Source organism: Xyrauchen texanus, chromosome 1 (genome assembly GCF_025860055.1).
Source record: "Xyrauchen texanus isolate HMW12.3.18 chromosome 1, RBS_HiC_50CHRs, whole genome shotgun sequence".
NCBI lineage: Eukaryota > Metazoa > Chordata > Actinopteri > Cypriniformes > Catostomidae > Xyrauchen > Xyrauchen texanus.
In genome coordinates this window covers 8,898,878-8,925,035 of record NC_068276.1, presented here as the reverse complement: position 1 = coordinate 8,925,035, position 26,158 = coordinate 8,898,878, and the positions used below count along the sequence as shown (strand labels likewise).

General features: G+C 42.1%; 1 protein-coding gene across 4 annotated transcripts in view; it reads left to right on the top strand.

Moving 5' to 3' along the window:
- hnrnpc (heterogeneous nuclear ribonucleoprotein C) overlaps nt 1-20,024 on the top strand; it is a 102,266-nt gene extending 82,242 nt beyond the window's left edge. Inside the window, exons 7-8 of one of the 4 annotated variants that reach the window (XM_052136989.1) lie at nt 18,981-19,099; nt 19,178-20,024. In XM_052136989.1, coding sequence (XP_051992949.1) covers nt 18,981-19,099; nt 19,178-19,270 — 212 coding nt within the window. In that variant the 3' untranslated portion in view covers nt 19,271-20,024. The remainder of the gene's footprint in view (nt 1-18,980; nt 19,100-19,177) is intronic. The other 3 variants (XM_052136992.1, XM_052136985.1, XM_052136977.1) reach the window with 3 other exon arrangements.
- The last annotated feature ends 6,134 nt before the right edge of the window (nt 20,025-26,158 follow it).

Below are 26,158 nucleotides of genomic sequence, written 5' to 3'. Positions count from 1 at the left end.
GATGCTAAAAATGCTAGCAGGCTACAAACACAGACTTGAGCTAGGCGCCAGCAGCAACAGGTAAAATAGGCTACACACAGATGAACAGTATAAAAATGGAAAACCCCGAAAATCTTTAAAATGACAAAGGATAAAAAGATGCACATATGAGAATAAGAATAAGCAATGCTAAGCAGGCTACAAACACTCTTGCAGCGTCCTGTCAGCAAGTTGTGAATTATCGTTGTTATCTTTCAGCCATCTCAAAGTACAAAAGTGAATGTGTTAAACAAGTTTGTGTCTGTAGTTGTATTTATGTGAATGTCATTTTACACATTTGTGACTACTTGTCTGTAATTGTGAATTTAAAACACAAGCTTTGAGTTATTGTAAAAAATTATTTAAAAAAATGTATAAATAAAATAAAATGTATTTTCCCCAACTCTGTGAATTGATAAATAGAACATATGCCTAGGTTTTATCAGATTCATGCTTCTTAGTCATTCATGATTTAAAAACAAAAATGTCCATCTTAAAAACATCTTGACCTGTAATTAATGCCTGAAGCATGAATACCACCTGTAAGCTGCTCGCCGATATTTGACTAGGCTAATTGTCATTTTAAAAGATTGGAAATTTTAATATTGGCTATATCAAGATTATATTAAATGCAAGTTATGTCAAATCAAGTCATTTTTATTTGTATAGTGCTTTTCACAAGATGTATCATTTCAAAGCAGCTTTACAGAAATCTATGCTGTAACAGAAAATCCTCTGTAAAGTCATTATGCAGTTTAAATGAATAACATGATTGTAGGTCTTGCATTAAAAAATTTTTGTCTTTAGGCCCCTTTAGTAAGCAAGTCAAAGCCACATAAATAGATGTAATCAGGCCCTGATTGCAGGTCTTCTGTGTTTTTTGTTGTTGTTTTTTTTTTGTATATATGGACCATTTTAATTCAAATAACTTGCTGACAAGTTTACCAACATCCATTTTTATTTTTTATAATTTTTTTTAGACTGGATAATATCACATATACAAATCTAGTATAAATAATAATTATAAAAAAGCATGTTGGTAAACTTGTTACAGTAACATTAGTGTTTATTCTGCCACTGTCAAACATAGGGAAAGGCCATTGGTTCATCTCAGGATCACTGTTAATGCAGAAAAAAGCAGAAAGGATACAAAATTGTGCAGAGATTGTGTATAAAAATAATGCACTATTTAATACATAAATAGTACATTTTTTACTGATATATTCAACCATCTCATTATAATATTTATAAATTAACTCACTTGAATGAGTATGCATGAAGAAAATGTATTTACGACAATACACAAACAGCAATTGTTCAAAAAGCATACTTTTCAATTTTACAAAGATTTTAATGTGTAATACATAAAGCATGAAAATATACAACAATTCTACAAATAGCAATTAGGCCTTTTGTATACATGAAAGACAATTTTACAACTCACATTGTTGAAATTAAGTAATCTTTAAATTAGGAATCTTTAAATAAAGTACATAGGCCTATTAAGAATTCAGAATATAAGTGAAATATTTAATTAAACTTAATTAGTATGGATTTTAAAATGTAAACATTTTAAAGTTTAAAATGTAAAAAAAGAAAACATATCAGTTTAAAATGTAAAACGTAGAAGGCCTTAACAACATGAATATGTTGTTTGTTAAAAGGCAAAGCAACTATTTCTATGGCATTAAAGGAGTCATGACATAATCTTTTTATTTATTTTATACACTGGCGACCAAAAGTTAGGAATAATGTTAATTTTTTGCTGTTTCTGAAGGAAATTGGTACTTAAGTTCACCAAAGTGGCCTTCAAATGATCACAAAGTATAGTCAGGACATTACTGGTGTAGCGTCTGGAGGAATCAATGAATGGAGAATCATGGACTCGGCTATTTTGGAGACAAAAGGACCTCTGTAAGATCACGGAAATGGTCTGCGTTAGTACAAGGAACTGTTGTCAGAGAGACAATCCAGCCATTGACAGAAAATCCTCGTGCCTGCAAAAAACCCCTTGCCCATGTGACTAGCCGCTCACCACGTGCTTTACCATGTGAAACTTTGAACGTAAAAATGTGTGTGTCTTTCTTATAAAGCCTAAAAGGGCTTAGTTTTAATGAAATATGTTTTAATCCCTGTGTGCTGTGTATTTTGGTGTTAGATCAAATCTAGTAGAATGGTTTAACATGTGTGTAGTTTTAAACCCTGAGGTTTCATATTTAATAGCCCAAGGGTGTATATTCCTTTTAAGTGATACCAAACACATTTTTCTTGGTATCAAATTAAACCTTACGATGTGTCCTAACGGAATATACATATAACAACCTTAGAACTGTGTTCTGTTAGGTTTTTACCATCTTTTGAGTTGTTCAAAGCAAAGGTCTGACCAAATCATGAAGTATGCAAATGAGCCGTGACCGAACAAAGGGGCAATAAACCAAATTCCCGCCTGAAACTTCCACTCTTCTTATTGGTCGAGCCAATGAGAGGTGGGACACGTTTTCTAAGGGCATAAATTGCACCAACAACGGACCTTCTCTCTCTTATCTTCGAGCTCTTCTTCAAACGCTCCGATCTTCTTCCTCTCTCTCTCTTACTTCCTGCCCTCTTGCTGAATGATGCTGAACTAGGAAGCCCTCAAGGACTCCCAAGCGTGCGCCAGGCTACGGCCTTGTCTTTCCAACTCCCAACTTCACTTCTGGACCTCCCTTGGACTTCCCCTGGATCTCTTCAAGCCATTTCACACTCTCTCACTTCTTCTCCCGATCTTCTGCAACTCCCCGGAACACTCGTCAACTATTCAACTCCACGCTCTGGAAACACCACACCGAAGTCCTCTGTCTCAAGAACGCCACGAGGACACGCAGTCTCACTCAAGCAACACAAAAGGTTTAGTGTGCAAGTATGATTTCACCTGAAATTCCAACGCGTTAAAGTGTGTAATTCCAGTTGCTGGCTCTTAAAGGGTTAATTGTTGTAATAAGTTTTGCCATACCTCCAATAATTCTTCACTTTCCCTTACTGCATTTATTTCGTTTATTTTATGCTTATTCTGTGTTATATGTATGTTTGTCAATTGTAAGTGATATATCATAGTGCCTTGTATTAAACTCAATTATACGCGTAATTGTCTGTGTGCGTTGGTTACAAAACAAAGCCTCTTTAATGTGCGATTTTAAGCTACGAGCTGATATTATCAAAGTTAACGTGCTTTTGATGAGTGAGCTTATAACTAGGAATAACCCCTCTGGAGAATTGATCAAAAGTACCAAATAAAGTGGTTCGGTGGATCGAACTGACTGGTTCATGGTAGCCTCACGGGTCAATTCCATTGAGGTGTTATTAAAATTAATATAGCCTGTCTGCATATGATGTATATTCCTAATTAATCATAATTCGTTGTGTTTAATTATCTATATATATTTGAAGCAGACTCTTGGACTATATAAGCCCTTTTTGGGGCGTTTTTACATGTATGGGTGTTTGGGTCACACTGTATGATTAATCATTGATTTCGATCAGTAATATTAATTGTACATTCCCCAAACCTGACCTGTTCACACCCTACATATTAATGGTGGAGATTATGCGGGCACATTTTAAGCTTTGTTTTGTGAACGAATGCATTGTCAATTTTGTGTACTTTTGTTGTTAATTTTAGCATGCGGCACTGAACTGAAAGGCACAAAAGCCCGTCCCCAGTTCAGCACGATTAACAAGTTGCTAAATGACGTCTAAACAGTTGTTACCACTGTTGAATGATAAAGTAAACCGCAGTTCATAATATTAAAATTGCTTCTGTAAAGACAATTTTATTATTTTAATAAATAATATTAATATTTTAATAATATTAATATTTTAATATTACAAACCAGCCCTGTTCAGAACGATGCTCTTCTGTCTGGGCGATAGAAGATTGGGTGAAGCGATGCTCCTTTTCTCATCTTAAGTAAGGCCTGAAGATTATAAACGTTATAAAAATAACTCCTGGTTTACGTTGACGTAGCTAATCAATCGGAAACCTAATACATTTTGAATAAGTGCTATATTCCTAATGTGTATGGGAGTCGAAGGACAGACGTACAATTCCTGTTGTCCACATTTACTCTAGTGCAGGAAAAAAGAATCTGCCACGCCATTTATGTAAAGCATAGCACCAGAAAGAAAGAAAGAAAAGACCTGCCGAGGTCTCAATTGAATAAGTGTGATTTTGCAGAAAATCACAGCGTAACACACGCCCAGATTTGAGTCACACCGAAATATAGGGTGTTATTTTGCTAACAAACAATAGAGGGCAGCCTGTAAAAGCTTGATTAGTTCTCAAGTTACTCCCACCCCATGACGTCATCTTGCGCGTGCGCGAGTACGCCATCGTGTGGACATTAGCAGACAGGTCATATATATTTAGTCAATTTAGTTCTCAAATTACTCCCACCCCATGACGTCATTGTGCTGCGAGCACAAGTACGCCATCGTGTGGACATTCATTGTAGGTCATCTCTTTTCTCAAAACCCTTTCACCCTGTGAAGATTTACAGGGCAGTTTAACTGTCAATACATATTGGCATTTTCAAGCTTTGCATGTGCTAATATTATTGGATGTTAAACAATTCCTCTACCTCCGACTGTTACATTTAATTGGTTTCAAACAAAACTTGAATTAAAATTTAAAGTTAAGTCTCAGTCCAGTTGGTTTATTTCAGATACCATCACTGATATCTTACAGCAATCTGATTATCGTCGGACACAATTCTGATCTCTAGCTTTTCTTACACTTATTCAAATTTGGTTTGAAACAAACAAATTTCAAATGTAAATCTGAATTAAGTCTCTCATGTCAATAATTAATAATTAATATGATTAATTATTATTAATTATTATTGATATAAACAAAAAAAAAATTCAAAACAAAATTTTTTTTTTTTTTTCCCCTCCCTCTTTGATACTTTATTACGACTGTATCCTTACTATCTTGCTACTTGACATCTCTTTACAAGCTTATTTCAATTGAGTTTAACAAGTTGAATTCAATTTAAATTAAGTTTGTCTGTTAACCCTGCCTTGTTTACTTCTGTCTTTTCTTGTGGTCAAAATGTTTGATAATTAACATCATTCTCAAACTTCTTGATTTATCATCAATTGGTAAAACTTTGCCTGTTATTTCTACACACATAATTACTCAATTTGGTTTAAACAAGAAAGCCTTGATTCACTTTAAGACTTTCACTTGCTGAATCCTGTTCTGTATTTGTATGTAGAATTCCCTAGTGTGCTGTGGTGATTCGACCGTCACCTCTGGTTGGTTCCCAGCAAGCTGGTTTGTCCGACCGGCGTTACCGACGCTGGCTGTATGTGAATCTCGGACTCTTCTGTCTCTTTTCATTGGTGCGGCATGCAACGACATCAGCAATTTGGCACTCCAAAGAGAGTCAACCCCGTCAGTCGACACACACGGCAAGTTTGGAATAATTACCTAAACCAGGGCCTAAAGAGGGGCCACTCTCACGAGGGTTCTAGGGAAAATCCAAATCTTGTTGTGCCGTCTGACAGTTGACACCTTGGTGTTGCCGGTTGTGTTTAAAGTCAAGTTGTTTGAGAGGGCACACCGTGATAGTAGCAGAGGGCCCGGGGACACTGCTGCCCAGTGTTCGGGACCGTTGGAAAGATTGACCACGCGCTGGTCCCCAGCAGAGTGACATCGATTCACCCCAGGCAAACTAAAAGAAGGTAAAATCCATCCACCAGTATAGGCCACATAATACTAGACATTCCCCTGGTCATTTAAGCATTTGACCCATTTCTTTTCTTTCTCTCCCCTAAGCCACACCATCTTCCTAGGGTTTATACCTCGATAGCGCCCCACCCTGTTGGTCCTATCATAAACCCTAGCAGTGGTGGTAGACTTAGGCCCTTTTTCTCCTGCCTATCTATTCCTAACATTAATTGTGTTCTATTTTATTCTGCTGTTCTGTTCTGTCGTAGTGTGTACTTCCAGTTCACAGTAAGACAGAGCCTACAAGAGCCATCAAGGAAAACTGAATAAAGAGACAAATAGAAAGCCCGCATCCTCAGATAACCCTTGTGGGCTGCCGCCTTGTCAAAGTCTTTATTTAGACCTGCACTGACCCGCGAAATTCGGCCCACTAACTGTCTAACTGTCAACCCCAGTTAGTCAAAATTACGGCTTATAATAGCCACCTCATTGTAGCTCGCTAACCCTACGCGTACTTGCATTGGCCTCTTTGTGTGTGCTGTTCTTTTCTCTCGCCTACAGTAAGCCAGTATGTTCCATTCGTCCAGTCCCGCAGCCCACTGGGATCAACTTGAGGCCTGGTTGAGCGCAATGACGGACACCGTCCTACCCAAGGATGCCAGGGACCTACAGCCCCTAGGTCGAGAGCAACTGGACGCCGAATTGGACAGCCTAATGGCCCACGACCCAACACAGAGCTACAACCACAAAGAATGGACCAAGATCATCGGAAGTCTTGCCCACAATCTCGTCGCCCAGGCACGGATAAATGAGAAAAGCAACCTCGACCTGGAGCAGGAGGCCGCAGCACTAAAACTCCAAGCTGAGGAGGCCCGTAGGAACCAAGCAAAAACTCAGAGTCATCTAGATCAGCTACGCCTCGAAACCAAGGAACAGCGAAAGGAAGAGGATGAAACGGACCCAGAACAGGAAAAGGAAGTAGAAAGACTTCAAAATGCCCTGGAAAAACTTCTCCGAGACACAGACCAAAGAGAACAGTCGGAGAGAAAAGCCAGAGAAGAACTTCGATGACAAGTTGCAACAAGCCGAGTCTCTCCTTACAAGAGCAGAGACTGCATTAAAAGACAGAGATGCTAAAGCCAGAGCCTGTGAAAAGCATCTGAACATGGCCCGAGCTGAAATCCATGAACTTATTCAGCACAGAGACCAGCTCCAATATGAACTTGACACTGTTCACAATGAACTGAAACATTCTTATAAACTGCAAAGTGAACAGAAAAGGGAAACGCACACCACAGAGTTTCCCCTGACCAGTGGGCCCAATCTTTTCAGCCAAGAACTCAGAGCTGACAAGGGGGGTGAAAGCCCACTGTTCAACATGTCACCAGCCAGCCTCCAAGAACCCCCGTCAGCAACAAAATGGTGGGAGCCCGCACACCAAAGCCTGGTCACTAACCATGGCATGGCTCCCAAAGAACTTGACAAGCTGGCCAGAAACATCCCTACTTTCAACCGAAATCCCGCAGGAGGCCACGACGTGCACTTTCACTTGCACACTGTTCCCAACGTGACCATGCGGGACAGAGTGTACCTGCTGAGAATTACGTCTAGCCGCGATGTGCGCAGCTTCCTGGATTGACAACCAGAGACTATCAAATCAGACTACCTACAGCTATGGCAGGCCTTCATCAGAGAATTCTCCGCCCCAGAGTCAGAACAAGGACTCATCGCCGCTATGGACCTCAAACAGGCCCGACTGGAAACTCCACAGGCCTACTACGGCCGCATCCGACGAGCCTACTTCGGAGCACGGAACGAACCTGGTATGGAAGAAGATTTCAACTTCAAAACTCTGTTTCTCCGAAACCTGCATCCCACGGTGAGCCATCACTTAGGGGTCCTGGCCTGCCCTCGTAGCATGACTACCCAACAGCTGCGAGACTTAGCCCATAAAGCTTTCACCAAACAGAAGATTGCTTCTGAAAAGACTGTAAAAAATCCAACCATTTGCCCTGTCACTGATCAGCGCTCAGAGCTGGCCCCAGAGGGCGCCCACCAGCACCACAGTAACAGACCTTTTTACCACGAGTCAAGACCGTTCCATGACAGAAGAGGGCAGCACAACCGTGATGGTGCCCGTCCTAAGCACCAAAGCGGGCGCTCTGAAAGATTCTACGACGGCCCACGGCCACCCCACAACCAAAAGGGTGGAGCCACATGGGAAGCCAACCGACGGCCCAGACAGAACCGAACCCCGTCGACGAGAACGTCAAGCCCAGACAGCCCGCAGCGGAACACCTCGCGGCATGCATCAGGCAAGTTCAAGTCCGAGCCTACCCCACAGAAAAACAGTGAGGCCACGGCAGCGACCGCAGAGATCCTGAACATTCTGAAAGAGCTCCTTCAGAGAACACTTCAAAAGAAAGACAAAAAGGACAGATCAGACTCCTCATGCCTAAGCGTAAGGCATGAGCCCAACACCCTTCCTGACTGCCCTCCTACTGAACCAAGCACCCAGACCACCGCTCTCCAGACACAGACTACCGAACCAGCTATCACATCACCAAGTGACAGCGACACCCACTCACTGCAGTTGACAACCACACATCCTGCAGCGGACAACCCAATCCGTCACACCAGTGACCAAGCCCCTAAGATACCAGAAAGTGCTTTTTTGGTTGTGGGTCTCCACAACGAACCACAAGAGACCGAGCCTAACTGCCTATCGATAACCACACAAGCCCCAACACCAAAACTCCTTTCTGATGGAATCTGATCGAAAAGGGAGTAGCACGAAAACTCTATCTCGCCATCACTGTGGAACATGAGGTGAGACTCGAAGCCCTGGTAGACACTGGAGCAGACCTCACTTTGATATCAGCTGAACTTTTTGAAAGACTCAAATTTGAAGCTAAGAGGCAAAATCGAACTCTAAAATCTCTAAATTGGGTGCTAAATGTACAGTCATACAGCCAAAATGACGTCCGGCTTGAACAGATAGCTCCCATTCACTTGACCATTGGCCCAATGAGTGTGGTACACCCTGTGTACATCTCACCAATGAACACATATCCCCTCCTTATCGGAAAAGATCTACTAGACTGCTTCGAGCCCCTGCTGGACTTCAGACAGCTGAAGATGTGGGCTCAAGTGCGAGAACCTCTCCCCCTTCAGCCACCCCGATCACCTGAACCAGACTGTCAGGTCACAAAGGTCACGGGAACTCTCACAGCCAGCCACAGTGAAACAGCATCAGCACCCGAGCGACATTCAAGTTCGCTACTCTGCACATTTCAACTCACCCAAGACTTTGACTCCTTCTGCCCCAAGGTTACAGCTGACCTGCACTTGAATGGTGTAACTGCCACTGACATCATACTAGCACTATGGGCAGACAACTCAGCCATCAGCCTCTCCCTATACAATGCTCTCATTGAAGACACACCGGACCTTCCATCTGCCAGCAAGCGCACCCGTTTTCCTTTGAACTCATGCCCATCAACAATGGTGACTGCCAAAAGGATCTGTGCCTTGAACTTGAAGTGGAACTACCGGTGTCTGACTCACTACTTCTTGGTCCTTCCAGACCTGCCCCATGATGTCTACATTGGAGCAGACATTCTGATTTGCCTCAACGCTCATGTAGACATTATTAATGAGGTCTTATGGGCCCCACTGACTTTACAGCCTCCTGTGATTCCAACCAACACTGCTAACCTCCGGTCAGGCCAGACCATTCCAGAGGTCTGCACCTTGGTCAACGAACAGGAAACTGTAGTACCAGCATACACCAAAGGGGTCGCTGTTCGGCTCAACATGCGCTGTGGTCAAACCATAAACCACATGCTGGGTTTCTTTCAAACTTCACCCGAATGCGTTGAACTTGGACTCACGCTGGAAGCCACGCCCCTCACTGAAGTGTCATCCCGTGCTGTTTACATCCTCTTCAACAACTGCATGGCAATGGACATCACAATTCCAAAAGCCTACCGGGCAGGATGGCTAGTGAGCCACGACTTTCATGACTTTGAACTAACATTACCAATCATTGGACCCATCCCAGCTTCAATGATACCCGAAGGGCACACAGACAACACCGTCTTCACAACCCCCTTCAAAATCATCTCCATAACTTCAGTCATGCCAGTGGACAAAGACCAGGTATGCAGAACAGAACTGACAAAGGACCAACACCTTGCAGTATACACAGTCTCCAAACAGCCTACCTGCGAGATTGACGACACTGCCGCACCTCTGCCTACCAACACGACAGACGACACACCGACAGAGGAGCCATACCCAGGATTTGAGTCTCAGGTTCAGCAAATTCTAAAAGACGCTGACGCAATTAACAACGATGCAGATCGACAAGAACTCAGACGAGTCCTTTACAAATTCAAAGCATCATTTGCCAAAGACTCTTTAGATTGTGGTCTCACCAAGCTCCACACCGTGCGCACCCCAACGCACCCTAATGCTCCTCCCACGTTTGTCAGGCAGAACAAGATCCCCATCGCGTCACACGAACCGGTGCAAGAGATCATCGACTCCATGCTTGAAAAAGGTGTCATCCGTCCATGCAACAGCACCTATTCTGCCCCCATCTGGCCCGTCCTCAAACCAAACGGCAAGTGGCGACCCACCATTGACTACAGGAAACTGAATCAACAAGTGCCACTGTCACGATGGCCCATGACTCAGCTGGAGCAGGAAATACCCAGAATCAGAGGAGCCACCATCTTCTCTACACTTGATGTGGCCTCTGGATTCTGGACCATACCAGTGCATCCCGAAGATCAGCACAAGCTAGCTTTCACATTCGGCAACAGACAATTCACTTTCACAAGGTGTCCGTTCGGCTATGCCAACTCACCTGCTGAGTTCAACATCTTCCTGAACAAAGCATGCCCAGATGCCAGAACAAGAGGCAATCTTATCTACGTAGATGATGTTCTCATGAAGAGCACAACAGTGGCTGACCACATGAAAGAAATAGACTATGTTTTGAACCAATTGTCCACTGCTGGCGCCAAGATCGCCCTCCACAAAGGACAGTGGTGCCAAACCAAGGTCAACTACGTGGGCCTACTCATAGGATCACAGGGCATCGAACCACAGTCCAGCCGTATTCAAGCCCTTCAAAACATCAAGCCACCCTCCAACATCTCAGAGCTGCGAAGTTTCCTAGGGGTGTGCAATTACTCATGGCAGTTCATCGAGAGCTACTCAGACATTGCAAAACCTCTAACTGCCCTCCTGAAAAAAGACTGCCCATTTGTATGGACAGAGGTCCAAAAACAGGCCATGGACGAGCTAAAACGACACCTCTGCACCATTCCGTGCCTGGCTTACCCGGACCCACAAAAAGAGTTCTACTTAGAAGCTGGATTCTCCAGCCACTGTCTCAGTGCTGGCCTGTACCAACGGCATGACCAAGACAAGAGAGTAATCGCATATGCCAGCAAGACACTTCTTCCACCCGAGAGTAAATTCTCAGACTGTGAAAAAGCTCTGCTCTGCACTGTATGGGCCATCCAGAGATTCTCCAACTACATTGGAGCCCAAAAGGTTATCATAGAGACTTGCCACCAGCCTGTCATGTTTCTCAACAGCCAGCGTATCCGAGATGGCGTGGTCACCAATTCACGCATAGCCACGTGGTTAATGGCCCTCCAGGGGCGCAATGTTGAGGCACGATATGCTCAGAATCACAAGTCGACGCTAGGCAACGGCCTGGCTGCCTGCCAGAACTGCTCTGATAACACACCAGCTGCAACAATGGATGTGGAAGAACCCCAACAACAACAACTGACCTGTCACAGGTACTTTGAAGAAAATGCCTGCCAAGGTATGCCCACAGCCTACGTCGATGGATGTTCCTACAACCAAGAGGGCATTCATCAAGCAGGAGCAGGTTATTATGGGTAAATGACCTGCCGTGCCCACCACAACACTTCAAGCTGGGCCCGCAGTCATCACAGTATGCGGAGGTTGCAGCCATTCTCATAACTCTGCAAATCGCATCGACCCATAACATCAAAGAACTCCTGATCTGCACAGACTCAAACTACGCCAGACTCAGTTTCACATGCCACCTTCCAAACTGGAAACAAAATGGCTTTAAAACTTCGAACAACAAGCCTATCAAACACCAACACCTGTTCCAAGAATGTGATGACATCACAAGAAATCACAACATGATTGTCTACTGGAAGAAGGTGAAAGGACACTCAAGGCAACCAGGCCTTGACAAAGACTTGAACGACCAAACCGATGCACTTGCCAAGACTGGCGCACTGCGCGGTACTCTATGGTCACCTCCAACCCTCCCACCCACCGTGAACGTTGCAGTGATAACCCGAAGCAAACGAACTTTCCCTGCAACAGTGCCACCCTCACAGCCTCTAACGCTGACTCCGCAGATGTCAAACAACGACATAGCAGACATGCAAGACTCTGACACATCCATAAAGACTTTCCTGAACCACCTCTGACCCCACCAACCACCCTCTAGCGCCGTCTGACCTCACTGACGACCCATGCCTCAGACGACTGCATGACATAAAGCACATGCTGCGTGTGATAAACAACATTTTGTGGTATGCACCTGATGACATCACAGCACCAAGGCTCGTGGTGCCACAGAGCCTAAGGGGGGTCATGCTAAGTTATGCCCACGACACACCATGTGCCGGGCACCACGGCGCCAGAGCCACTTATGAGACACTGAAACAAGTGGCATACTGGCCCGCATGCAGGAACATGTGACAGAATATGTCAGAGAATGCCTGGTTTGCTGCCAGTTTCAACCGGCAAACCCAAACCACAGAGCTCCACTGCAACGCAGGAGAGTCACATTCCCATGGTCAGACCTCCAAATCGACTGGGTAGGACCTCTGCCCAGGTCGACGAGGGGCAACAAATACTTCCTCACAGTCGTGTGCCAGTTCACAAAGTGGGTAGAGTGTCTTCCAGCACCCAACGACACTGCCCAGACCACGGCATACCTCCTGATGAACCACATCTTCTCCAGGTTCGGACTGCCCCTGAGAGTCAACTCAGACAGAGGCACTGACTTTACAGCTGAGATTATGCAACAGATCTGGAAACTCCTGGGAGTCCAAGTTCAACTACACGTCAGTCATCATCCAATCTCATCTGGCCAAGTGGAACGATCGAACCGAACCGTGGTCAGTATGTTGAAGAAGTATGTGTCTGCCAATCAGAAGGACTGGGTTGTAAAACTCCCGCTGGTGCTAATGGCTCTCAGAGCCACCCCACAGAACTCGACTCACGTGTCTCCCTTCGAACTAATGACTGGGCGGCAGATGACACTGCCACTGCATCTGCTGTATCAGCCAGGAGACTCCAGCCTCGTCACAGCCTGCACCACTCACCAGTACCTCGACGAGCTACACCGGCACCTGAAAGCAACATTTGCTTTTGCACAACAACAGCTTCAAAAGAGTGCCGAAGGACAGAAAGCATACTATGATCAGAAAGCGTCGCACCAAGAACTGGACGTGGGCGACAGGGTCTGGTATTATAGCTTCATTCAGCCATCCCGCACAGCCTCCCATCGGCTGTCAAAGAAATTACTGCCCCACTGGACGGGACCCCATGAGATCATTGACAAACTCTCCCCAGTGGCGTGCGAATCCAACTAAACCGGAGACAGAAAGAGCCGGTTCTCAAATGGGTCCACCGTAATCAAATAAAACGACATATGGCTGACAGGGAAAAGCGGGGAGGGGCCAATGCAAACTAACTTGATACCCTTAAGCCTTGTACAAACCGTGCTGGCTTCCGCCATCACCACAACGACTGACCCATTACAACTACACCTTGCCTACTCTCTGGGTAGCGCCATCCCACTCTACGTTGACCCCGAGCAGAGGGAAGTGGGTTTTCTCCTGAACCAACCCATCATAGAGTCAAGCCAAATCTACCGACTCAAGGACATTGTCAACATCGGGTTTTGGAAAAGTAACACACACATAAAGATCCACACCCCAGACATGGTGGCCTACCACGACAGCGACCCACGGCTGTACCTGGCCCCAAATCTGCATATGTGCACGTTGACCAAAGACATTCACTACCTCTGCCCCAGCAAACCCTTCCTCAGAGACAACACTGACGGAATCTGCAGGCTGCAACACCTGGGCAGCGATACCCACTGCCCCGCCGATGCCAAGCCTCGCACTCAAGTCAGCGAGACACAAGCCGAGATCGTAGGCAACAGGTGGCTCGTTAATACTCCTGTGCGCGCAGCTACACTCACCTACGACCAGCATGACACCACCACCCGTCTCACCTTGCCCAACCAGAGCATGTGGATTCAAGTCCCGAAATGTGCCATCCTCCACCTCGATGACCTGGCACTATACCATCTCCCAGGTGAAGAGTACGAAACAGAACTGGAAATCCCATCTTTCTACCAGAATCAAAACCTCACCCTAGATCCAGAACTGGAACTATGGATCGAAAGAGAGGGCTCCCAGTTAATTGACATTGCTCCTATCGACACAGCCCTCCAAGCCTTGTCTCGAATGCCCATCTTGACCACCTCACCTGTTGTCCGAGCCTGGACCGCAGCGGACACTGCGCTGTGTATCTCTATGGGAATCAGCCACCTCCTGACACTAGGCCTGGCCTTCATCCTGTACAGGAGGCTCAACGAGATGCAAACATCCACAGCCAAGCTCACGGAAGCCATGTCCGTCGGTTTCCGACGGAACCCCCGGAAAGAGGGGACCACAACAGAGACCACTTTGAACCTCATCGAATTGAGCCCTTCGTCTGAATAACCACCTACTACAACAACCTCATGATTCACCTGCCATCCGCCATTGTGATGATTGTCGTCCGATGATGTCTCCAACAGGGACATCACCTGACGAAAAAGGGGGACTGTAGCGTCTGGAGGAATCAATGAATGGAGAATCATGGACTCGGCTATTTTGGAGACAAAAGGACCTCTGTAAGATCACGGAAATGGTCTGCGTTAGTACAAGGAACTGTTGTCAGAGAGACAATCCAGCCATTGACAGAAAATCCTCGTGCCTGCAAAACCCCCTTGCCCATGTGACTAGCTCGCTCACCACGTGCGTTTACCATGTGAAACTTTGAACGTAAAAATGTGTGTGTCTTTCTTATAAAGCCTAAAAGGGCTTAGTTTGTAATGAAATATGTTTTAATCCCTGTGTGCTGTGTATTTTGGTGTTAGATCAAAACTAGTAGAATGGTTTAACATGTGTGTAGTTTTAAACCCTGAGGTTTCATATTTAATAGCCCAAGGGTGTATATTCCTTTTAAGTGATACCAAACACATTTTTCTTGGTATCAAATTAAACCTTACGATGTGTCCTAACGGAATATACATATAAGATAACCTTAGAACTGTGTTCTGTTAGGTTTTTACCATCTTTTGAGTTGTTCAAAGCAAAGGTCTGACCAAATCATGAAGTATGCAAATGAGCCGTGACCGAACAAAGGGGCAATAAACCAAATTCCGCCTGAAACTTCCACTCTTCTTATTGGTCGAGCCAATGAGAGGTGGGACACATTTTCTAAGGGCATAAATTGCACCAACAACGGACCTTCTCTCTCTTATCTTTGAGCTCTTCTTGAGCGCTCGATCTTCTTCCTCTTTCTCTCTTGCTTCCTGCCCTCTTGCTGAATGATGCTGAACTAGGAAGCCCTCAAGGACTCCCAAGCGTCGTGCCAGGCTACGGCCTTGTCTTTCCAACTCCCAACGTCACTTCTGGACCTCCTTGGACTTCCCTGGATCTCTTCAAGCCATCTCACACTCTCTCACTTCTTCTCCGATCTTCTGCAACTCCCGGAACACTCGTCAACTATTCAACTCCACGCTCTGGAAACACCGCACCGAAGTCCTCTGTCTCAAGAACGCCACGAGGACACGCAGTCTCGCTCAAGCAACACAAAAGGTCTAGTGTGCAAGTATGATTTCACCTGAAATTCCAACGCGTTAAAGTGTGTAATTCCAGTTGCTGGCTCTTAAAGGGTTAATTGTTGTAATAAGTTTTGCCATACCTCCAATAATTCTTCACTTTCCCTTACTGCATTTATTTCGTTTATTTTATGCTTATTCTGTGTTATATGTATGTTTGTCAATTGTAAGTGATATATCATAGTGCCTTGTATTAAACTCAATTATACGCATAATTGTCTGTGTGCATTGGTTACAAAACAAAGCCTCTTTAATGTGCGATTTTAAGCTACGAGCTGATATTATCAAAGTAAGTTAACGTGCTTTTGATGAGTGAGCTTATAACTAGGAATAACCCCTCTGGAGAATTGATCAAAAGTACCAAATAAAGTGGTTCAGTGGACGAACTGACTGGTTGCGTGTAGCCTCACGGGTCAATTCCATTGAGGTGTTATTAAAATTAATATAGCCTGTCTGCATATGATGTATATTCATAATTAATCATAATTCGTTGTGTTTAATTATCTATATATATTTGAAGCAGACTCTTGGACTATATAAGCCCTTTTTGGGGCGTTTTTACATGTATGGGTGTTCGGGTCACACTGTATGATTAATCATTGATTTCGATCAGTAATATTAATTGTACATTCCCCAAACCTGACCTGTTCACCCCCTACACTGGTGTAAAAAAAACAGCACCATCACTATTTCAAAGTAATTTTTGATCAAACCTAGACAGGCCCCATATTCAGCAGCCATCACTCCAACACCTTATCCTTGAGTAATCATGCTAAATTGCTAATTTGGTACTAGAAAATCACTTGCCATTATATCAAACACAGTTGAAAGCTATTTGGTTCATTAAATGAAGCTTAACATTGTGTTTGTTTTTGAGTTTGCCACAATATTAGGTTAAAAATTGCAAAAAAAGAAACGGCTTTCTCTAGAAACTCATCAGTCAATCATTGTTTTGAGGAATGATGGTGTAAAGTGATCAATGGAAAGGAGGAGGCGAGAACCGGCCTGACGATATAAATAATGGTTTAATGATAAACTTAAAAGAAGACACAAACACACACATGACGGACATGTCCGTAAACAATCTCTCTCTCCCGCACGATCCTCTGCAGTCGACCTTTATTCCTCAGAGGCTTGATTAGCTTAATACGGGACCGGGTGTGTAGGATCACGACCCGGCCCCGCCCTCTGCCCTGCCACAGATGGCTATACAATGCTTTAAATTGCCAAAAAATAAATAAATAAAAAAAATGAAGATTTCATACAAAGGTGTACACTAAAGTCTTCAAAGACAAAGGACAACTGCGTAAATGTACTTAGTTACATTCTACCACTGAATGCAGTCCCATATTGACCGCCCTGTTAAAGGGTCCAGTGATATCCAACAGGTGGTCCAACACCAGTCTCTCAAATGACTTCATGACCACAGATGTCATGGTGACAGATCTGTAGTCATTAAGTCCTGCAATCTTGGATTTAAAGGGTCCAGAATGTTTGAAGCAGCTGGAAACTTTACAGTGCTCCAGTGATGTGTTGAAGATCTGTGTGAAGATGGGGGCCAGCTGGTTAGAACAGGCTTTTAGACAAGTGGGTGAAACACTCCAATCAGTGCAGTCAAAACAGGCTTGTAGTTCCTGTTTTATGTAGTTTATCCCTTTTTTTTTTTTTTTTTTTAAAGAATAGGAGGGATCTAAATACATTTTGTGATAATCAACTTTATGACTCAAATGCTGTCGATTGAGCTTAACTTGTATTGAATCCAGAATACACCTTTATGTTACAATGATAAGCAATGCTACATGGTCACATTTCAGCACTTCACGTTGGACAGTCTCTTAAGTCACACTTAAGCATGACCTTGCACATTCATGTTAAGTGCAGCTTTGGGAAACGCACAAATAAATTAACGAAAGTTCGTAAAATCACTCTTGGAAATCACTCTTAACCGCTAAGATTAATAGTGATTGGGAAATGAGGCCCAGAGGTTGATGCTTATTTTCTCCTTCTATCTATCAGGAGCTTGTCGTGGTCATTGTGCAACATTGCCTTTCCCCTCTATCCGGTAATTTCCTTGTTTTCTGTACCTGTAAAGAGAAAATAATACAATACAAGAAGTTATTAATAAAAGCAACATGGTCTGACTGAATGCAAACTTAATGAAATAACATAGATTTTACAAAACCCCAACTTATGTGATGGAAAATATATTTTATTTTCAAATTACTTTAAGGTGTGTGTGTATAATTTACGTTAAATGTTGTTGCCATTATAAAGAAACTGCTTAATATTGCTAAAAAAGACACTAGCATTGGAAGACCATAGTAACTTGTTTTTTTCATTAAAAACTATAATAAGGAAGAACTTCCCCGCGACCCTGTACACAGGATAAGCGGTTGACAATGGATGGATGGATAAGGAAGAACTTTAGCACTGTTCAGGAAAGTTTTTTACTTTTTTTGTGAGAGCTCCCCATTTCAAACTTTTTTTGTCAAATTCTGCACACACATTAAGCACCACAGGAAATGAACAACGACCCATGAAACAATATATTACATCAGACCTATTGCCTACATATATATATATATATATATATATATATATATATATATATATATATATATATATATATATATATATATATGTATCCATCAATATATATTATCTATTATCAAAATATTTCTACTTAAATCTTTTAACTTTATTCTCATAATTTTGAAAATGTGTGTCCATGCGCATTTTCATGGTGATTGACAGGTGATGTCTGTATCCAAAAGTGATTGGCAAAAGTGATTGGCAGTAAGTAGTACTTACTGGTTTGAAAGAGTAGTTTAGTTTTTATTAGCTAGCAGCTTTATTTTAAAGAATTAAGACTAAAAGTTAAATTGACTGTTATTGGTAATTGCCACAGAGAGCTGTGAATTTTCAGATATTGTATCAGCCCTGATACCATGTTCCATGTAAAACACCCTTAAGAGTGTGGGAGAGGGCAGGTAGAAAGAAGGAAAGTTTGGTCAGAAATAGATAAATGACCTGTTGATCTTTATCTCTCTCTCTCTCTCTCTCTCTCTCTCTCCCTCTCTCTCTCTCTTGCAACATGCTAGTTAACCCATACATACACTCCAACAACCTGTTTAAAAACTGGCATTTTGCATTACTGTTTGGGGCAACAATTGAAGTAGAAATTATACACTTTAGATTTTAAGTACCAGTTCTCACACTCCGTATTCTTAATCACAAACTCACTCTATGCTACTATGTCTCTTATTAATTGCACAGATGTAAAGAGTGTGAAAGCAGGGGAAGTGTCACCACAGAACTCTAGCGGAAAGGATCGTGAGAGTCTGGAAATAAACGACTATGAGGAAGAGGGAGATCTGCTAGAGGAGGAGGAGGAGGTAATTGGAAGAGTGAGAATAATGTCATAGATGTATCGAATGTCATGCAATTTAACTTTTAATTTTTTATTTGTGCAGATCAAGAGTGGAGGAAGAGAGGATGAGGAAGAAGAGGGTGAGCAGGAGGAAGGAGAGGATGATGTTGATAGTGCCAATGGAGACCATTCTTAAAACAGTTTTGACTGACATGGAAAAAAACACACCTGTATGCCCATCATGAGAAATGGCATAGATCTTCTGACCCTTGGCCACATTTAAAGCAAATTCATAATTTAAGTTTTATTTAAAATAAATGAAATTACTTGTTAGGGTCTTTCCTACCCTAAGAGTAAGATCTTGGTAGCAAATTCCTGTTTAATAAATTACATTTTAGATGATCTGTCTCATGGGCCCCTACTTTAGCCACCTTACTCTTTATGCGGTGCTCCCACATGTATTTCTGCTTTTAAAAAACATGCACATATCACTTTGTAGTTCCCACTTCTAGCTGCTTGGTTTCACATTGTAATAATATTGGGTCTCATTCACTAATAATTGCTTGGATTTTGTTTACATATATGCACAAGAAAAGTTCTGCCAGATTCACAACAAGTGCTAACGCACATGAATTTGTCCTTACTCTCATTCTAACGATAATAAATCCAGATTATTCTAAATGAAGGAGCGCTTGCCCAAAGTAAGTAATTTGTATAAAACACACCCAAACCATCTCCATATAAGAGCTTTCAGCAAAACTGCACCAGATGCAAATGTGTAGAGAAAGATGCTACCTTAGCAAGAGGCCAAAGACATTAATATAGAAACACTATAAATTATCACATAACAGCATTACTGTTTACAATGATTTTATAATGTGTACCATAGTACGTTGAATGAACAACGTTGAGGAAAACTGATCAGCAGATTATTCTTTTGAACTATCACACTCAAATATCCCATTAAATCACTCTCAGACTTAATGCTGACAACAAATGTACCACATGGGAGAGAATTGTCAAGTAAATGAAGAAAATGATTTCATTGCACAAAAGAGGACAAGAGTATTAGCAAGTCACTGTTATTGAGTACAGAAATTCAAAAAAGGATGGACTTGTGACAAGATTCCTGAAATGTTCAGACTGTTGATATAAGCTTTCACCTCATGATTAGTGATGTTTTTTGCTAAGAATCACCTAGCACATGCCTCAGAACAGGCAAAAGCTGTGGGAAGCCAAACTGGAGTGACTGTTTCATCTCATACAGTAAGAGACACTCTGCAAAGAAGTGAAATGCATGGTTGTCATCCACGCATGAAGGTACTGCTGCTGAAGCATAACAAAAAGCTTGTTTAGACTTTGCCAAGGCCCATACTGATAAAGGTGCAGATGTCTGAGAATCTATAAGCTGGTCTCATTACATCTCATTTGGATCTGATGAACTCAAAAACGTGTGGTGTCTCACAGGAGTACAGTGGGAAGTGCATGGTACCCACAGTGATGTACTGTGGTGGTAAAGTTCTTATATGGGAATTTATGAGTGCTGAAGGTGTGGGGGAATTTTACTTCCTCAATGGCATTGTGAATTTACAGTTGTTCAGTGAAATTTTAAAAGAGAAGGTGCAACACTTTCTCCCCACCCTGGGCTGTCGGGCACTTTTCTTTTGGCCGTAAACATTTTTCCAAAGCCACTACTGCTTTCCTATGGATAAACAAGATAGTATGTCACCCAACCTCAACCCTATTTGAGCACCTGTGGTGTGCAAGTTGAGTATCAATCCCCATTAAACATCAGAATTCTCAAGGAGGTCATCATCCTCCAGGAGTAGAAGAGGACAGACTTGACAATATGTCATGAACTTGTATACATGATGTCAAGAAGGGGAAGAGCAGTATTTAAAAGTTATGAAGGACTTTCTCTCAATTTACATTATTTTATTGATTTGTAGATATATAACAAAGAAAAACACAACATATATACATTGAATCAACATTTAACCCCCACTTTTACCCAACCCCAGTCACCAACCCCACCCTGACTCCCAACGAACACCCCTGTGGTCACATATAATAATACACACAATAAAAGAAAATAATCATACATAATTAAAACTATACTTATCTCTCCACAGCCTGTCACCAAGAGTCCCCCCAAAAGGCTAAATAACTGCCCCATTTACTATCAAACAAATCCCAAAACCCCAGTCTTCTACATGACAGCTCCTCGAAAGCTGCCACCCTCCGCACACCACTCCGAAATGATGGCGCTCCAGCCGGCTTCCATCCCCTTAAAATAAACTGTCTGCCAATCATAACACTGGTCAGAACCCAATTTTTTATGTGTTTATCCCCCATATTGATGACCACCACATCACCAAAAATACATTTTAAATGTGTGTGCCCTATATGTCACACATACAACTCGGTCACAAAGTGTAGTAACCCCCCTCACAATCCACTCTGACCAGCAGAAAGGGAACTTATTAATACATAATTTGGGTTTCAGCCATATGCTCGAGGCAACATTTAAACAAATGTCCGAATTAAAAACACTGGACACTTTTGTCCATACAGAGTGCAAATGTGAGATAAAGGGGGTGTAACTTAACTTCGATTAGTTTGATAGAAAGGCTTTGCAATGGCAAAATAGGGGCAATAACTTCCTGTTCTTTTCAAAACCAGGAAGGGACTCTCAGGTGGAAATGACCAATGAGCCAAATGTCTGAGACCAAATGCATAGTAATAAAACAAAATCTTGGGCAGACCCAGCCCACATTTTTCAATAGGCCTATTTAACTTTAATCTAGTATGCTTACCATTCCAAATGAAGGACTTCGCTATACTATCAAATTGCTTGAAATAAGAGAAGGGGACATCTACAGGGAGAGATTGTAGCAGGTAGTTAAATTTTGGAATACAATTTATTTTAATAACATTAACCATCCAAATCATAGATAAATATAATGAAGCCCACCTGCCCACATAACTTGGAACATTTTTCATTAAGGGGTCAAAATTAACGCTAACTAAATCAGACAAATTTGCTGGGAATAAAATGCCCAAATACTTAATGCCCTGTTTGGGCCACAGGAAGGCACCTGGCTGAAAAGACGTTACTGGGCAGTGTGCTGACATAGCCAAAGCTTCGGATTTAGACCAACTGACTCTGTATCCTGAGAACTGAATGAATGAATAATTCTGTGGAGGCAAGACATGACCTAATGGGGTCAGAGACGAATAATAAAATGCCATCAGCGTTAAGCAAAAGCTTATGCACCATACCTCCCGCCACCACTGGAAAATAATTTTCCCTTCTTATGCTGCTAATGGTTCCAGGGCAAGACAGAACAATAATGGAGAAAGATGGCAACCTGGGTGCCCCTATCCAGGGTAAAATAATCTGAAATTAATCAATTTGTTTGTACCGCCGCTACCGGGTGTCTATAAAGTAAACTTAATCCATCCAATAAAAGTATTCCTGAACCTGTATATTTCCAAAATCTTAAAAAGATGATCCCATTCTACCATATCGACTGGAGACTGATCATTCGCCACAGCACACATGATATTGTTAAAATGCCTAATGTTATCAGAAGCGGCCCCGAATAAACCCCACCTGATCTATATGTATAAGAGAGGTCATAACTTAATCAGTTAGCCAAAGTTTTTGACAAAATTTTTACATGTAGCTAGATCAGGGAACTTGGACAGTAACTCTTACACTCGCTTGGATCCTTTTTAAGAATCAGACTGATCCAGGATTGTGTCATGGTTGGTGGAAACTTTCCAATCTATAATGATTCTGTATACATTTTTAGCAAAAGTGGAGCCAGTTCTTCAGAATAAGATAAAAAAGAATTCAGCGCCCAAGTCATCTGGCCCCAGAGCCTTGCCTATAGTCAAGGCCTTAATTACTTCACCTAGCACCTCCAAGGTTCTCTCAGAATCAAGATAATTTTTTAGTCATCAGATTAGGGGATTCTAATGGTTCTAAAGTTTCTAATATCTTCATCAGTAGATGAAGACGGGGAACTATAGAGGTCAAGATAGAAGTATTTAAAAGCATTATTAATATCAATGGCTGAGGTAAATATTTTACCACCAGCAAATTTCACTGGAATGGTAGAAAAAGACTCCCTCTGCTTTATATATCTAGCCAAAAGCTTCCCTGCTTTGTCCCTGACTCAGAGTATGACTGTCTTGGCCTGAATAGCCAAAACTTCTCCTACAGTGACAAAATAGTACTCTATCTGTATTTAAATCAGGTAAATTCTCTGAGGCCATCAGACGACATTAGGCACTTCAGCTCTGCCTCGACACTTTTAATATTCCCTTCCAACTCCACGAGTTCTTGGTGAATGAGGCATACTGTATAACCCGACACCAAAGAACTGCCTTAAGTGCCTCCCAAGCCACACCCCCAGAGGATGCTGAGGACCAGTTGGTCTCCATATAAATATTGATTTCAGCCTTTAACAGTTGTTGGAATTCAGGATTTTGCAAAATGTATACATTAAAGTACAACTATATGATTTATTTTTCTCCGTATGTGATAACATCTGTAAACTCACCAGGGCATGATCTGAGACTAAGATTGAGCAATCAACATCAGATGAAATGAGGGACTTAGATATAAAAAAAAATCTATTCTAGAATAAATCTTATGGACTGATGAAAACATTTATAGTCCCTACCAGATGGGTTCAAAAGTCTCCAATTATCTGTAAGGCCAAGATTTTTACACATCCTATGAAGCATCAGTGTTGCACTAGGGGGCTTACGCACATTTGCTTCACTATGATCAAGGACTGAGTCCATCAATAAATTAAAGTCTCCTCCCAATATTATATCATGAGGGGTGCCAGCGGCTTGCAACATCCAACATTTATTAAAAAAGCCCAGCGTTAGGGACGTAAATATTAGCCAAAATCAACCTTTGCCCCTGAATTTCTGCTAAAACAATAATGACTCTTCCTAACTAATCTTTAATCTGTTTGAGACATTTGAATTGTAGATGCTAACTTATCAGTGTAATGTCTCCCCTGCTCTTACTTGAGCCAGCACTAAAGAAAACACATCCACCATATCTTCCCAAATATTTCAGCTTCATGCGGGGAAAGATATGTTTCTTGAAGAAACACTATATCATATTTCTTACGTTTAAGAAGAGAAATAATCTTCCTTCTCTTTATGGGGTGTCCCAGCCCATTCACATTCCACATAGAGAGAGACAATCCACTCATAAAAATTTGACATATTAGAAAAAATAGATTGTTTGTCAAAAATAAAATTATAAAGACCACATTCCAACATTAGTGCAACAATCAAACCCCAAACGTTCCCCCAAACCAAACAAACAGAAAGAAGATAAACGTGTGCATTAACCCCGTGCACGACAGTACCAACTGCCGTCCATCTCTTTAAAGTCAAACAGTCCATGTACGCCTACAAGAGCTCCCACGACAAGTTTGCCATCAGATTGCGCAAGTCTGTTTTTTTCTATACAACTTTTGTGAGACACAATTACACAACAGAATATAGTCTATAAAACAAACTCCAGTCAATAGGTGGAACAAACACAAAGTACGTGTAGATTCATCCACATAACTGTGTTTCTCCACAAAACAAGCTCCAACTGCCAGCGGAACCAGCACAAAAAAAAGCCATTCAGTTTCCTCGAGCAGTCAAACGAATATTCAGTGAGCCGGCCCATTTGGCTCTTAAATGAGTGCAAGAAATGACCCAATCACTCCAGTGTCCTGCAAGAAATTCTGCACAAAACAAACTCCAACCAATAGGAGGCATAAGCACAAAGAACATGCAGATTCATCCACAACACTGTCCTGAAGGAGTGCTACTACACAAAGCAACTCCTGGTACTAGGTGGAACCAGCACAAAAAGAAACAAAAAGGCGCTCAGTTTCCTTGGACGGTCAAGGGAATATTCAGTGAGTCAAGCTCACTTGGCTGCAACTTGAGTACCACAAAGTAACTTACTCAGTCCATTGACTTTATGAAGGACATCGCTAGCTGGGGACATATTTTGCAGTCATATTTAGCATCTATTCTCAATTTGGCCAGAAACATCAGTGCAAAAGCGACCTTCTGTTGATGTAAGAGGTTCTAGCATTACTTGAATCAGTTTCTCTCTTGTCGAATTCACAAAGTCTGGGAACAATAAAATGCTACGGTTCTTCCAAGAAGGCTTTCCTTTACTTCTCACCTCACATAACATGAGTTCCTTATCGGATTTCAGAAATTTGGCCAGATTTGATCGGAGCCTTACTCCTTCAGCGGATCGCCGAGCCGGAACCCTGTAAGCTCGCTCGATTTCCAGTTTATGGACTGTTATGTTGAGCAGACTCAGGAAGAGCCCGTCCAGGAATTTCACCATATCCCAACCTTCTTCGTCCTCAGGAATTCCAACAATTCGGACGTTATTCCACCAGTTATGTTTCTCCAAATCCTCCAGCTTCTCCTAGATGCGCTCCATGTCTTTTAATGTATCCAGAGCCCGAGGATATTGAACTCTTTGACATATTATCTTCTTAGAACAGTTAAGAATCTGGGTGTATAGAATCTCACCGGTTTATGACACAAAAAGTATTAAAACTAGCAAAGTGCGCAGAGCTCGCCGTTCACACATCCGAAGCTCAAATGGCACCACACTCCCTGAAGGACTTTCTAAGTATTAAAATATTGCACACTAATTGAATTTATTCAAGGGTATACTTATTTTTGCTTTACTTAAGCAAATCTGCCTAATTTAATTATTTTACAGACATTGATAACACATTCTTCTTTTTTTTATGTTTAATACATTTCAATTTTGTCATCTTTGCATGAATTGTAATAGTAATCATATAGAAATAGAAATATATATTTGTTCATTATGTACATTATATATATCTTTATGTTCTTTATGCTCATCTACATATATACACCCATCAGGCACAACATTAAAACCACCTGCCTAATATTGTGTAGATCCCTCTTGTACCACCAAAACAGCGCCAACCCACATCTATATATATATATATATATATATATATATATATATATATATATATATATATCATGATTT